Below are 14,822 nucleotides of genomic sequence, written 5' to 3' on the forward strand. Positions count from 1 at the left end.
AATCTGTTACATACAAATTTAGTCTTTCATACATCTTTCCACACTTGATGTCTTCTGAACCTCTTGAGACTTGTGGCCTTGGTGTTTAGCATCTAGAAGACTTGGTGAAGATGACTGTTATCTTTGCTTGTAGACACATAGGACTTCAGAGTTGCAAAAAGCTTCAGAGAGAGAGAGGTCAGCTTCCCCTGTTACTAAGGAGGGAACAAGTCCACTTGGCTGTAGTGACCACGCCCTGGGCCCTGCCCAGGACACTGATGGCCCTGCCAAGGGGCAGAGGCTAGCTTAGCCCCATGGTAGGAAGGGAAAGCTCCCAGGCGGGCTGCAGGGGTCTCATCGACCGTGTTGCTGACTGTGGCTTCTGTACGTTTCCTCGTGTGATCACTTGCCTTGGACGTCTTCTGATGTCTGGTCCTTCTTTTTTGCACATTTTTAGGATGATCTACAAAGACACAGAAAACATTAAATTTCTATCATTCAGGGAGAGAGTAGGGTATCACGATATTTTCCAGAACTAGCTAATTGCCCCTAAGCTGAGTTGTGAAGTATTGGGATTTGATATTTTTATCACTCTTGATTTGAAGACTACCCCATGGGAAATAAATTTATGCAGTTTATTTGATAATGTGTAAAGTGGCATGAAATTGAAGCAGATTGTTTTCCATAGGGAAAGAGCCCCACACATGTGAGCCAGGAGTCCTTGCCTTAATCTTGGCTTAGCCATGAACTTGCTCAAAGACCTTGCAAATAGCTAATTAAAAAAAAGCTTTACTCCATGGGTTCCTTCACTTTTAGTCTTTGAAACTCAATATTAATGCAGATCATTTATGGTAATTGTAATTAATGGCAATCATATAATTAACTGTAGTTCACAGGCTGCCACTACGTAATTTACAGGGCGCAGTACACAATGTAAACATGGGGTCCTTGTTCAGAAGTTTCAAGATGGCGACAGGAGGGCACCATACCCAGGACTGGGCTCTTCTGTGGGACCGCATGGGCCACATGCCCATGAAGCTAATTCCAGGCATTTAAGGCGTGTCTGTGACTTGCCATGAGCTGTGCCAGACAGTAGAGACGCAGTGGCACACAGGACAGACCTGTCCTTGCCTTCAGGGAACGTGCCATTGAGTGGCGTAGATCACGACTAAGCAAGTCGTCATGGCCTTGAATCCACTGGTGCAAACTGCACAGGCGCTGAGGAGGGCGAGTCCCAGGTGCCATTAGGTCAGTTCAGGTCAGTCACTCGGTCGTGTCTGACTCTTTGGGACCCCATGGACTGCTGCACGCCAGGCCTCCCTGTCCATCACCAACTTCCGGAGTTTACTCAAACTCCTGTCAGTTGAATTGGTGATGCACTCCAACCATCTCATCCTCTGTCATCCCCTCCTCCTCCCACCTTCAATCTTTCCCAGCATCAGGGTCTTTTCAGATGAGTCAGTTCTTCGCAGCAGGTGGCCAAAATATTGGAGTTTCAGCTTCAGTATCAGTCCTTCCAATGAATATTCAGAACTGATTTTCTTTAGGATGGACTGGTTGGATCTCCTAGCTGTCCAAGGGACTCTCAAGAGTCTTCTCCAACACCACAGTTCAAAAGCATCAGTTCTTTGGCACTCAGCTTTCTTTATAGTCCAGCTCTCACATCCATACATGACCACTGGAAAAACCACAGCTTTGACTAGATGGACTTTGTTGGCAAAGTGATGTCTCTGCCTTTTAATATGCTATCTAGGTTGGTCATAACTTTTCTTCCAAGGAGCAAGCCTCTCCTAATTTCATGGCTGCAGTCACCATCTGTAGTGATTTTGGAGCCCCCCAAAAATAAAGTCTGTCAGTGTTTCCATTGTCTCCCCATCTATTTGCCATGAAGTGATGGGACTAGATGCCATGATCTTAGTTTTCTGAATGCTGAGTTTTAAGCCAACTTTTTCACTTTCCTCTTTCACTTTCATCAAGAGGCTCTTTGGTTCTTCACTTTCTGCCATAAGTGTGGTGTCATCTGCATATCTGAGGTTATTGATGATTATGGGAGCACATAGTTGGCAACCTCACCACATCTGTGGAGAAGGCAGTGGCACCCCACTCCAGTACTCTTGCCTGGAAAATTCCATGGATGGAGGAGCCTGGTAGGCTGCAGTCCATGGGGTTGCTAGGAGTCGGACACGACTGAGCGACTTCACTTTCACTTTTCACTTTCATGCATTGGAGAAGGAAATGGCAACCCAGTCCAGTGTTCTTGCCTGGAGAATCCCAGGGACGGGGGAGCCTGGTGGGCTGCCGTCTATGGGGTCACACAGAGTCGGACATGACTGAAGTGACTTAGCAGCAGCAGCACATCTGAGTCTCATCCACTTGTGTTTTTCACTTTACTGTGTTCTTACTGATGCAGTGTGGAATTTCTTTTCCATCCTTTCCAGCCATACATAGAAGAAATTTGTGAAAGTCTCCGAGGCAGCATTTTTCAAAAATTCATGGAAAGGTATGAAGCTTTGTGTACAAAGTCTTTTTTGTTGAGATATGTTTGTCATGTAACATTATGTTAGTATGGCGGTTTATTTGCTAAGTCGTGTCCGACTCTTTGCGACCCCGTGGACTGTAGTCTGCCAGGCTCCTCTGTCCATGGGATTCTCTAGGTGAAAATACTGGAGTGGGTTGCCATTTCCTTCTCCAGAGGATCTTTCCGACCCAGGAATCAAACCCAGGTCTCCTGCATTGCAGGAAGAATCTTTACTGACTGGGCTATGATATTTAAATCTTGTACTGTGTAGGTATACCTCATGTTACCCCATAAATGCTATCCTTAAAATGTGTTAATTTATTCATTCAACAAACATTTATTATCCATGTGCTCTGTGCCAGGCTTTGTACTAGCTTGTACCCCGTATAGTTTAGGATTTGTATATATTAACATCCCTTTGACTTTTAGTTTTTTAGTTTCCAAATGATCCAAAATGTAAATGGACTAGGGAACCTCAATATTGAAGGTATCTTATTGGGACACATTTGCTAATGCAAACATGAGTCTATATTCAGTTCATTTGTTTACATGTTAAAGTCATATCCTTAAAAATGAGACAGCCCTTTTCTTGATTCTTTACACAGTAGAATTTAGGTGTATTGGCAGATGTCTTTGGTCATGTCTGTCTTAATGTACCCAATAAATGTGTCCCTTTGGGTTACTCAAACTATAGAGTATGTTTGTCACATAAAATCCTGAAAACTTTCTAGATAATTAACAAGAACCTACTGTGTAGTGCAGGGAATTCTGCTTGATATTTATAATAACATAAAGGGGAAGAGAATCTGAAAGGAATAGATATACGTGTATGTGTAATCGAGTCCCTTTGCCGTACATCCGAAACTAGCACAGCATTGTGAATCAGCTGTGCTCCAAGGTAAAATGATATTTTTTAAAAAGGTAAATTTAAAAAATTTCAGGGATGCCTATGAAAGTGTTCCCATGCTTCCCAGGCACCCGAGAGTCAGCCCTTCGGCGTTCTGAGTGTTCCTCTGTGATGACGCACCTTAGGGATTGGACGTTCTGACTCTGAATCTGCATTCACATGGATTCTGCTCGTCTCTGTAAACTTGGCTAATTTCTAGACAGTTGTCGTGATGATTGAGCCTCAGGGTGGGAGCAGCCCACAGCTGTTCAGTAATTGCCCTTTAAGGACAAATGCTTCAGTGTTTTTTTTTTTTCCTTCTTCTCCATATGTTCACAGAACTAAAGTAATTTTTGAAAAAAGTTGTATCAAGATTCTACCAGAGTTCAAGAGATAATTTTATCTTGGAGTAGAGTCAGTACTGTGGGAAACGAATCTGCATACAAATGATTACATTTTCTGAGCAGGACCAGAGGGGCTTTGCCAAAAAGCAGTGGCATGGAACTGAGGGGCCAGGGCACTGGTTCAGGGCTAAGATTCAGCTGAGTCTTGGGCTGTCTCCATGGCTGCTGATTCTAAAGACCTGACTTTTCCCAAACTCTTGGGTCAGCTCATTGTTCTGTGACCCTTGGGGGAGAGGGGAGAAAGGGGGATGGTAATTGAAATTGGGGAAGAGGTCTTATAACTTCACTGTGTATCCAGGTAAACCTGCACAGTCACTGTCTCTCACTGAATTGACCATTCACTTTTTTTTTAATTGTGTTGAAGTATAGTTGATTTGCAGTGTTAATTTCTACTGTACTGCAAAGTGATTCAGCTATACATATATGTATATATTCTTTTTCCTATTCTTTTCCATTATGGTTTATCACAAGGTGTTGAATCTAGTTCCCTGTGCTATACAATAGGACTCTGTCATTTATCCATCCTATATGTAATAGTTTATATCTGCTTATCCCAAACTCCCAATAGAGCCCTCTCCCACCCCTCTCATCCTCTCTCATACAGAGAACCATAAGTCTGTTCTCTATATGAAGATTTACATAAAAATGGGCTATAAATGCAAAATACACACTGGGTTTCAAAGCAGTGAATTCAAACCACTTTCAGGGGCTTCTCTGATAGCTCAGTTGGTAAAGAATCCGCCTGCAATGCAGGAGACCCCGGTTCGATTCCTGGGTTGGGAAGATTCCCTGGAGAAGGGATAGGCTACCCACTCTAGTGTTCTTGGGCTTCCCTTGTGGCTCAGCTGGTAAAGAATCCACCTGTAATGCTGGAGCCCTGGGTTCGATCCCTGGGTTGGGAAGATCCTTTGGAGAAGGGAAAGGCTACCCACTCCAGTATTCTGGCCTGGAGAATTCCAGAGGCTGTATATTCCTTGGGGTCACAAAGAGTTGGACACAACTGAGTGATTTTCACTTTCAAAGCAACACAAAAATAAGGATGTAGACTATCTCATTAAAATTTTATATTGATTACATGTGGAAATGATAATTTTTGATATATTGGTTCAAATAAGATACATTATTAAAATTAAATTACTTATGAGTCATCTGTTACCCGTCTGTTGTACAGTACCGACTCAGATAAAGATTGTTACCATAACATAATGACAATTAAAGCAGAAACATGAAGATTTCAATTTGAATCGTAAAATAAAGCCTTGAATGCTAGGCAAATGCTTTGTGAAAAAAATATTTATGAAAGCTCACTCCGAGAAGTCACACAAGTATACAAAGCTAGTTTCTCAGTTAACGTGATATTTAACTTTTCAGTAATTCCTCACATTCTTTTTCAGTGACAAGTTTACTAGATTTTGTCAGTGGAAAAACGTGGAATTAAATATCCATGTGAGTATCATCTTTGCCTTTATTTTTTTAAATAAAAACTTCCTTTGGCTCAGTTTCGTGAGAAAATATTTTATTCAGCAGCATACTCCCAAGGGTAACATGCTGCCCAAACAGATGTCCTGCTTACAGCTTTACGCATGAAAAATCCATCCTCCCATATCCAGTTGTACACACTTTGAGTTTTCGTCCTCTTTTTTCATATTCATGTAAGAATGCATTTATTTATTTAAGGAAGGATATTTTAAGCCATAATTAAGCTTTGAATAGAAATAGTAGTAAAGATACAAGTCTTCTACATCGTGTGATTCCTGTGCCCCTGTCATTTGCTATCCTGGTAAATTGCCTTGTTTTTTTTTCTTATTAGGTGCAGTCATGTAATAAACATGATGATATCTCTTACTAGACCGCAGTTGCATCTTTTTTATTGTTTTGAGAATGATGAAAGCAGTCCTCAAAGGCGGGATACTTCCTAGCTTGTATCCCCTAATACTACGTCTTCTCTTAGCTTTTCCGTGTCAGGAATTCTGGGGCACATTCTTTACTTCACTTTTAGAGTGTTTGCTTCTCTTCCCCTTTCCCTTGTGCTCTCCCTCCACAAAGGTTTGCAATTGAGAAAAAGAAATAACTGGATTCTGTTTTTGATTTTTTAAAAAAAATTTTTTTTAGTTTAACAGTACCATTCACAGAAGTGGGTTTTTTGTTTTGTTTGTGTTTTGTTTTTTTCATTTCAATTTCCCCTCTCTGCCCCATTTCCTGCAGGATTGAGAAGCAAGAGGCAGTGACACATTTTAAAAAATAACAGGACTTCCTGAGCAGTCCAGTGATTAAGATCCTATGCTTCTACTGCAGGGAACGAGGGTCCGATCCTGCATGCATCCGCATGGCCAAAAAACGAACAAACAAAACCAAAAAACCTTATCTCTGCTGTGGATCTTCCTGTGCCTGTGCTCCTTTAGCAGACGTGGTGTCCTCACGTCTTCATGTCCTTCTGTCCTCTGAGCAGCAAACGTGAAGCTCGAGGGCCAGATGCCCCTGCCTGGCTGCAGACATGATGTCTGAAGGGTTGTCTGGAGAAACCCTTCAAGCATCTGACCCTTCTTTTGCCAGGATACGTAACAAAAAGCATTTGCTGTTGTCTGATGGCCTCTTATCATGAACATAGGACTATCTCTCTGCCTTTGTACCATCTGATGCTATGAAAACTTCTTGGGAAGCAAGGCATTGCTGAGATGATATTGATGAAAGCCTCGTGCTTATGAATGAAAGCCTCTTCATCGAGTTACTCACACTCCGTCTGGTTTCACATTCACATGCCCAGCATGAGTCCTCTCTACTTACTGATGCTTTTGATAAAAAAATTCACATGGCCAGCATTCATTGGACTTTCTGATCATATGGCCCAACTGTTAGGAGAGCATAGATGCCCTTGATGCAGACCTATTTTTCTACCACAGAAGTTCGTGGAATGGCTGAACTGTTGCCAAACTTTCAGCTTCAGAGTAGCCGAGTTCACTTTGTAGTCTGCCTGGAAATTTCACATTCACTTATCTTGAAAGTGTGTACCTTATAATCCAGCATTCATGGGACTGGATAAAACAATGGGCTCCCACCGGGTCGTCTTCCCAGTCGCCTCCGCGGTTTGCATCCTGTGCAGTTTACATCGAAGGCGGTTCTGGAATGTCCTGCCACCTGTGCCTCTTACCTCTCAGCTTGCAGGTCCAGTCGCCGAAAGGGCAGCAGTGTCAGAATCACTGTTTCAATAACTGTGTATGTTTTGCATGAAAACGGTGGGATAGTTTTTACACAGTTTTACATTTCTGTGTCGCATTTTAAATTCACAGTTGACCATGAATGATTTCAGCGTGCATCGGATCATTGGACGAGGAGGATTCGGTGAAGTATACGGTTGCAGGAAAGCAGACACTGGAAAGATGTAAGTGTTCTACACTTGTATGTTTTGCTGGGAATATTAAGAGGGTTTTATACTCACATTCAAAGAAAATCCCATTTAGTTGATGAGCAGTGTTTTAGACTCTTACCCTCTACACGCTTATAAAATCTTGACCAGTGCTTAATTCACAATTCCTACACACTAAATATTATAGTACAGGCCCCACCCCTACAAAACACACACACACACACACACACAAGTACTAGACAGCAGGGATACATACAAAATTTATTGCCCTGAATTTTTTGTGTATCTACTTTATTTATTATTTTATTTATTTTATTTAGCTGAAATGTCAATTCATATAAGAATAGGAATATCTTAATTATTGCTTGATTTTTTTTAAATAGCCTTTTCACTTCAGAATAATTTTAGGTTTGGAGAAAAGGAGCAAAAAAATAGTACAGGGAGTTTCTATGTACTCCACGTCCCTCTTACCGTAGTACAGGACACGTGTTACAATGAATGAACAGATATTGATGTGCTGTTACTGACTGAAGTCTCCACTTTATTCAGATTCCCTTAGTCTCTTAGAAGCATTTTGCTGCTTTAAAAGACTTCCCGAATTTTTAGAAACTTCCCCCAATATGATGTGTATCATTTAAGTCCACTTAGGTATATTTTCTGTATAGATTTTCTTCAGTACTATTTATGGTTCTAGGTATGCAATGAAATGCTTGGATAAGAAGAGAATCAAGATGAAACAGGGAGAAACCTTAGCCTTAAATGAAAGGATCATGTTGTCCCTGGTGAGCACAGGAGTGAGTATTCAGTTTTGAACATTGCATTTGTGTGTGTGTGTATGTTTCTATTTATTTGGTGGGTTTTTTTTTTTTTTGATATCAGGACAATTTATTTAAGATACAGCTTTTTTTTTTTCCCCCCCTGGTGAATTATGCAGCTAGCCAGTTCTTGAGGGGATTAGAATTTATAGCAGGGAGCAGCAGCACTGAATTAATATAAATAATAATTCAAAGATGACCCCTGTCTGAGTTGGGAAGTAGGAACACACTACCGGCCACTGCCACGCACACTGACCACTTGTCCCCTCACTGCCCATTTATGACTTCCTTCTTTGTGGAATATGACAGAGATGGCAGAATATAATCATATCAGTGACCAAAGAATCACCTGCAATAGTTAAGAATTGGCTGCATGACAGCGAAGGACTAACCCAGAGGAGGAAAAGTAAGCGGAATGTTGCTTCCCTCCTTCACAGACAGAGAGGAAGTGAGGTGGCTTCGTCAACCCCCAGCTATCCCTTTGGATGCTCCGCAGAGTCCCAGGGACAGAGGAGCCTGGTGGGCTGCCGTCTGTGGGGTTGCACAGGGTCAGACACGACTGAAGCGACTTAGCAGCAGCAGCAGCCAGTCCTATTTCATTTGGAGGGGACCCTGTCTCCTTAGCACTTGCCCCCTTTCCCTGCTGTGGATGCTGGTCTTTTCCGTCTCCAGCGCTGTGTCTCTGCCCACTGGACCAGCTGTCTTTTTGAGCTCATCACATGTCAAAGCCAGCTTCACCCTGTGTCGTCTTGACTTGTAAAGCAACATTCCGCTCTGATTTCTTTTCCTATTAATGGCATCACCCGGGACCAAAATCTCAGCTTTTATTTACTCGGGCAGATATATATAAAGACACCCAGAAAAACCCATGGTCCCAGAAACCTGGGCGTTGCCTGTGTACCCTGGCAAGTGAGGCACAGAGCCTAGGGGTACCTCCAGCTGCCACAGCTGGGTTCTGAATAAGGTCACCTTCACCTAGAGGTTTTCAAAGACTCAGATCTTCATGATCACTCAGGCATTCCTTTTAGCTGATAAGCAAGGAACCTGAGATCCAGGCACATCATTCTTTGCCCAGAGTCCCTGCACTTCCTAAACGAGCCCAGTGTTCTTTTCTCATCCCTTTGTAGGCGCCATGCTTTCTTGTCACCAAATATATTTATTGTGTTGTGGTTTATGTTATTCTAGTGTTAGTTTTAAGTGCTTCTAGAAAGGCTATTTACTATTGAAGTCAATGAATATCATAATTCAGTTTAACTATAACAGATGAAAATGCCATCGCTGTGAACGGTCATGTCCAATTGTGCACCTCTACGTGCCAACATGCAGACATTAAGCGTTTCAAGTCGGAGTGACTGTGTGTGTGACCAAGAGTTTAACTGATTGGAATGGAATCTGAGTGGCTGCGCACTGTATTGGAATCAACGTGAATGACGTTGGTTTCTAGTATCTGTTGGAAATGTCTCCGTCTTCATTTCAGATGTGAATGTGTGCTTATTGCAGACTTTAAGTGCTTTATTAAAATACTGATTTTTAATGTCTTATCTCAAAGCCTTGGATGTTTATTCCCAGGAGAGCCTATGGAAAAAAATTGAGGGTGTTGGAAAAATATATGAACAATTTTAATTTTCATGTAGCATTTTTGTTTTATTTAGGTGAATAGAATGTGATTAAGTAGTTGTAGAATTCCTCACTGGTCTGCCCATAAGGGGGTAAATAAAAAATTGCAGTTATGTTGGGCTACTGCTTTGAACTAATTTAAGACTAGTTTCTGCTTTTTATTCAAATATCAAGACAGTTTAGCATTTTTAAAAACATTATAAGTACATAATTTAACCAAAAGAATTGTAGTAAAGTTATTTAGAGTCATTTTTGTTGATCAAAGGCTATAGTTTGTAGGATTTAAGTAACCTTTAGTTTAAAATTGCCTCCTTAGGTGACGTGTTGATCAGCCTGTGTCAATATGATTACCTAAGGTGTTGGCATGGAAATAAGCTGGAGTCACCATCAGAGTTTTCTTTCTGCTTGGAGGTTGTTTTACTGTTTCAATCTCAAATTGAGAATTCCTACTTCTCACCCCCAGAAGAGGCAATAAGAAGTACTGTTCCCAGTTTTATTCTGTAACTTTTGGGTCATGAAAAGGGAATCAGGGCAAGTATGTCCATTACTGGGAGGAGCCATCAGCACCTTCATTAAGTCAGTCAGTTATTCATGAGGAGTGTTGCTTATTCATTTCCTGATCATCCTTGAGTCTTAGATTGTGCCAGGTACTCCGCTACCAGACAGGGGTCCCGAAACGCAAATTTGGTCTTTGCCCTTATAGGGCTGCATAAAATGAGAGACAGCAGTGTTTACTCAGAGAATCTCAGACATGTGTCGATTGTTGGAACATGTGACAAGAGCTGTGAAAGAGAGGTCTGTGGTGCTCAGAAGGCATTTAACAGGGCGGTCCTCTGGGGTCGGAGGGGACGCTAGGGTGTGTGTGAGTCCTGAGCACGGGTGCTCTGGGGACTCACAGGTCAGCACTGCTGGGCTCTGAAGTGATGTGGTGAGGACCACACGGGGAAGCTGGGGAGAGAGGGAAGCAGACGGGCCAGACCAGCAGAAAGAGCTTTCTGGACCAGGCCTGAGGACTTTTAAAAATCTTTACCAAAAAAAAAGAAAATCTTTACAGCCATTTAATAAGCCTTGCAATTCTGAAAGGGTTCCTCTGACTGCAGGGTGGAGAACTTTTCTGGAGGACTACTTTGTGGTCTGTTTTAATACAGTTTAAGTTCCTGCAAAATGCGAACTGTTTCGCTCACTAGGAAATCAAAGAAGACAGTTCTTGGGACTTCCCCGGCAGTCCAGTGGTCAAGACTCCATGCTTCCAGTGCAGGAGACACAGATTCAATCCCTGGTTGGGGAACTAAGATCCTGCATGCCCCCCGCCCCCCAAAAAAAACCTTAAAAAAAAAGGAGATAATTCCTTGCTTAAGAGCTTTTATTTAAGGATCCACCTATGAGAACCTCCTAGTTCTTATTCACCTTGAATTTGTAGTCAAGACAGAACATCTTACCATAATTATCTTAGAAACTGTGCTAACATCATTATTAAACTGCTGCCTGTTTGTCTATGTGGGTCAGCATTCAGTTCTTTGTGTCTCAGACCCCACCTCAGACTCAAGATGCCGTCTGCTCAGGGCCTAAGAGATGAGGGATCCTGGTCAGTGAACTCCTTAGAGATAACCAAATCACATCCCTTTAACCGAGCTTTGATTGTACGTTGCTATGGAAACGTTACCTTTGTAAGTGGAGTGACAGGACAGGGTCTGGCGAGGGTCCAGAGTGGGAGACTTGGGGTTTGAGTCTTGGCTGGCTATCAGATTTCTTTGTGGCCTCAGGCAAGTCATTTCCCTTTTAGGAGGTGGGGGGAGGGGGCAGTGTTTAGTTTCCTCATCTTTAAAATAAAGAATTTGGACCAGGTGATTTTTTTTTTTTAGAAGAGCACTTCCTGTTGGAGTAGCCTATGACTCTAAATCTCCAATTCGTGTCCCATCTTAATAACATAGTATCTTAACTCCACTTTGACCTTTTGCTGTTTTCTCAGGGCTGTCCTTAGAAGGATTGAACACTGTTCAGAAATACTCCTTTCCAGGCTCTGTTGGTCCCCTGGGTGAAGTGAGTGGAGTTGCTGTCTCAAGCGGGAAAAGACCCAGGCTTCACTAAGTTCCTGGTCCACCCACTTGTCTGCTCTAGGGATGAATTGCTCATTAGATCAGGAACCAGAGTCCGTGGGGAACCCCATTAAGGAAGGAGCATGATATTTAGAGCAGAATGAGTCGTCACCAGCAGACTATGAAAAGGTCTGGTGAAATACTGGTGGGGCTCCAATTAGGATGGTGCGTCCCGGCCCCCAAGAACCAGATAGCTTTTAACAGATAAAGGATAGCAGCTTTATTTTACGACTATATAAAACAAAACAAATCTCAAAATTAGTGAACACCAAGACCATCTCAACTGAACTCTTAAGGAAAACAAGGTAACCACAAAATGAATTTCCTCCAGAAGACTTGTGGAAATTGAGTTCAAGTTCTTGAATCCTGAGCACACAGGCATGTGTCCACACAAATTCATCTGTATGCCCTTCATCTATAGGTGTGAGCAAAGTGAATTCTGTTCACAGAGTACTCTGTTGAGTGTGTTCTGTAGAATGTAATAATTCTCGGCTTCTGTTTGTCATTTGACTCAGTTGAGTGGCAGGTGTTCACTGAGCATGCATCTCAGTGGGACCTCGTGCTAGATCTAGGGGGTTTTCACCAGGGAGCACACGCGTGTGTCTAGAACCTAGGTCAAGAGACAGAAAGTCACCCACGTCCCGGAAGTCTCCCTTTACCCTTTTCAGCTGCTTACCCCATGCCCAAGCTAACTACTACCCAGATGTCTGACACTGGAATTTAGCTCCGCCCCTGTTGGAACTTTATATAAATGTATTCTTTTTGTGTCTGGCTTCTCTCAGTATTGCTTGCGAGATGCAGCTGAGTCGTTGCTCATAGCAACAGCACCTTCTGTAGCTAAATAGCAGGGGTCACCAGGCTATGTGTGTGGCCTGGGGACCAAATCTGGCTTGTGTTCACAGTCTATGAACTGAGAAATTTTTTTTTTTAAAGCAAAAGAAGAGAAGAAATTGTCAAGAGAAAAGCAGAGAAACCTATGTGACAGGGACTGGATGGGGCCTGAAAAGCTTAAACTATTTCCTGTCTAGCCCATTTGCAGAAGGAGTCTGGCAGCCCCTGCTCTGTAGTATTCCATCATACCACAGTTTGTGTGTCCATCCTCCTGTCGGTAGACAGTGGGATTATTCCTGGTTGGGGCTGTTTTGAATAGTGCTGTGAGGACCATGCTCATGCAGGTCCCTTGGGGCACATGAGTACAGACTACTGTTAGGTAAATACCCCAGGCTGGAATTTCCGGCTCATAGGCTTTGCAGGTAGTGATCAGCGTCGGCAGATGCCGTCAAATGCCTGGTGAGAGTGGTTGTACGATTGTGCCTCCCAGCTACCACATTGGAAGTCCCGTTAACTCCGTGTCTTTGCAACACTTGGTACCATCAGTCTTTGTGAGTTTAGTCATTCTCCTTTGTTTTCGTGATGAAACGTTGTGGTTTGCAGTTTGCATTCCCTTGGCGGACAGCTGAGGTCTAGCGTCTGTTTAAAGACTTACAGACTATTTGATACTCAGTAACATATATCCAGTATTGTTGTTGTTATTGTCATGCTATTTTCCTGTTGGGTTGTTTGCTTTTTTCTTTATTGATTGATGAAGGTTCTTTATATATTCAAGATACATGTGGATTTCAAATACCTCCTCCCATTCTGTTATTTGCCTTTCTTACTCTCTTAATGGTGTCTTCTGAAGAACAGAAGTTTCAGCTTTAGTTTTCTTCAAGAGTTATCTGAACTTTTCTTGGTTGTTTACATTTCCATATAAATATGGGAATGAGTTTGTCAATTTCCATTTTGTTTACATGGAATGTATAGATTAATTTGGGAGAAAATTAACATCTTTACCTCATCTTTAATTGAGTTATTCTATCCTCCACCCTGGTATATTTTCTACTTTCAAAGCTGAGTTAATTCCATTTTTATTGTTAGTGTTTCAAGACAGTAATATCATAACATTTCTCCCCATGATAAAGGTTCTTCCAGTTCAGAATCAGACGTTGAAATGGATACGTGACTATAACCAGAACCAAAGTGTAGGCCAGCAGGAGGACTAGCAAGGCAGTGATACTTTTCCGTAGAGTCTGAGTCTTTTGAAGATACAGATAGGGGAGTCATGATTTAATCAGAGCGACGGAGCATCTCGGAGTTCATCTCCAATTAGCAGTGTTTGTATCTCTGTGCATTTTTTTTCCCCATGGAATCAGGCTCCCTTTCCTGGGTCTGTTTAAGTTACCACATAGGTGTCTGTGTTTCTTATACAGGGCAGTGTCATGGCTTTAAAAAGAAATGTATAGGTGGCACTTGGTAGTAGATATACTTTCCAGGACAGATTTTGCTTTTCTTATACATGTGTGTATACATATATATATATTTTTTTTTTTCCACTCTAGGATTGTCCTTTCATCGTCTGTATGACCTATGCCTTCCACACTCCAGATAAACTGTGCTTCATCTTGGATCTGATGAACGGTAAGCAAGACGTGGGGAGTCTGAATACACTGAGTGACTCTGCCGTGCTGGTTTTGTTTGTTTCAGGATGTTTGATCTTAGCTTGCATTGCTCCAGACAGACTGGCCATTTGGGTCTTTCAGATAATTAGATTCCCCCTCAAGTTTAAGGAAACCTTTCACTCTTTGAATTTCCAGTTCAACTTCATTTTAGAAAGTTGACTGCAGTCAACTGGCCCTCAACTTTAGGAATGAAATGTCTCCTGAAGATTCATAGGCCAAAGACAGGAGTGTATTTAAAAGCCAACTGTGAAGGCAAGAATACACAGAAAAACTGTACAAAAAAGATCTTCATGACCCAGATAATTATGATGGTATGATCACTCATCTAGAGCCAGACATCCTGGATTGTGAAGTCAAGTGGGCCTTAGAAAGCATCACTATGAACAAAGCTAGTGGAGGTGATGGAATTCCAGGTGAGCTATTTCAAATCCTGAAAGATGATGCTGTGAAAGTGCTGCACTCAATATGCCAGCAAATTTGGAAAACTCAGCAGTGGCCACAGAACTAGAAAAGGTCAGTTTTCATTCCAATCCCAAAGAAAGGCAATGCCAAAGAATGCTCAAACTACCGCACAATTGCACTCATCTCACACGCTAGTAAAGTAATGCTCAAAATTCTCCAAGCCAGGCTTTAGCAATACGTGAA

At 42.2% G+C, this 14,822-nt stretch overlaps 1 protein-coding gene across 3 annotated transcripts in view; it reads left to right on the top strand.

The window, feature by feature from the left end:
• ADRBK2 (adrenergic, beta, receptor kinase 2) overlaps nt 1-14,822 on the top strand; it is a 120,059-nt gene that overhangs the window by 70,036 nt on the left and 35,201 nt on the right. For 2 of the 3 annotated variants that reach the window (XM_010828700.1, XM_010828699.1), the window contains 5 exons: nt 2,418-2,479; nt 5,182-5,233; nt 7,075-7,166; nt 7,846-7,945; nt 14,058-14,136. In XM_010828700.1, the coding sequence (XP_010827002.1) occupies nt 2,418-2,479; nt 5,182-5,233; nt 7,075-7,166; nt 7,846-7,945; nt 14,058-14,136 (385 nt within the window). The remainder of the gene's footprint in view (nt 1-2,417; nt 2,480-5,181; nt 5,234-7,074; nt 7,167-7,845; nt 7,946-14,057; nt 14,137-14,822) is intronic. The other variant, XM_010828701.1, reaches the window with a different exon arrangement.

This window comes from Bison bison, unplaced genomic scaffold, assembly GCF_000754665.1.
Source record: "Bison bison bison isolate TAMUID 2011002044 unplaced genomic scaffold, Bison_UMD1.0 scf7180017864495, whole genome shotgun sequence".
In the NCBI taxonomy this organism is placed as follows: domain Eukaryota; kingdom Metazoa; phylum Chordata; class Mammalia; order Artiodactyla; family Bovidae; genus Bison; species Bison bison.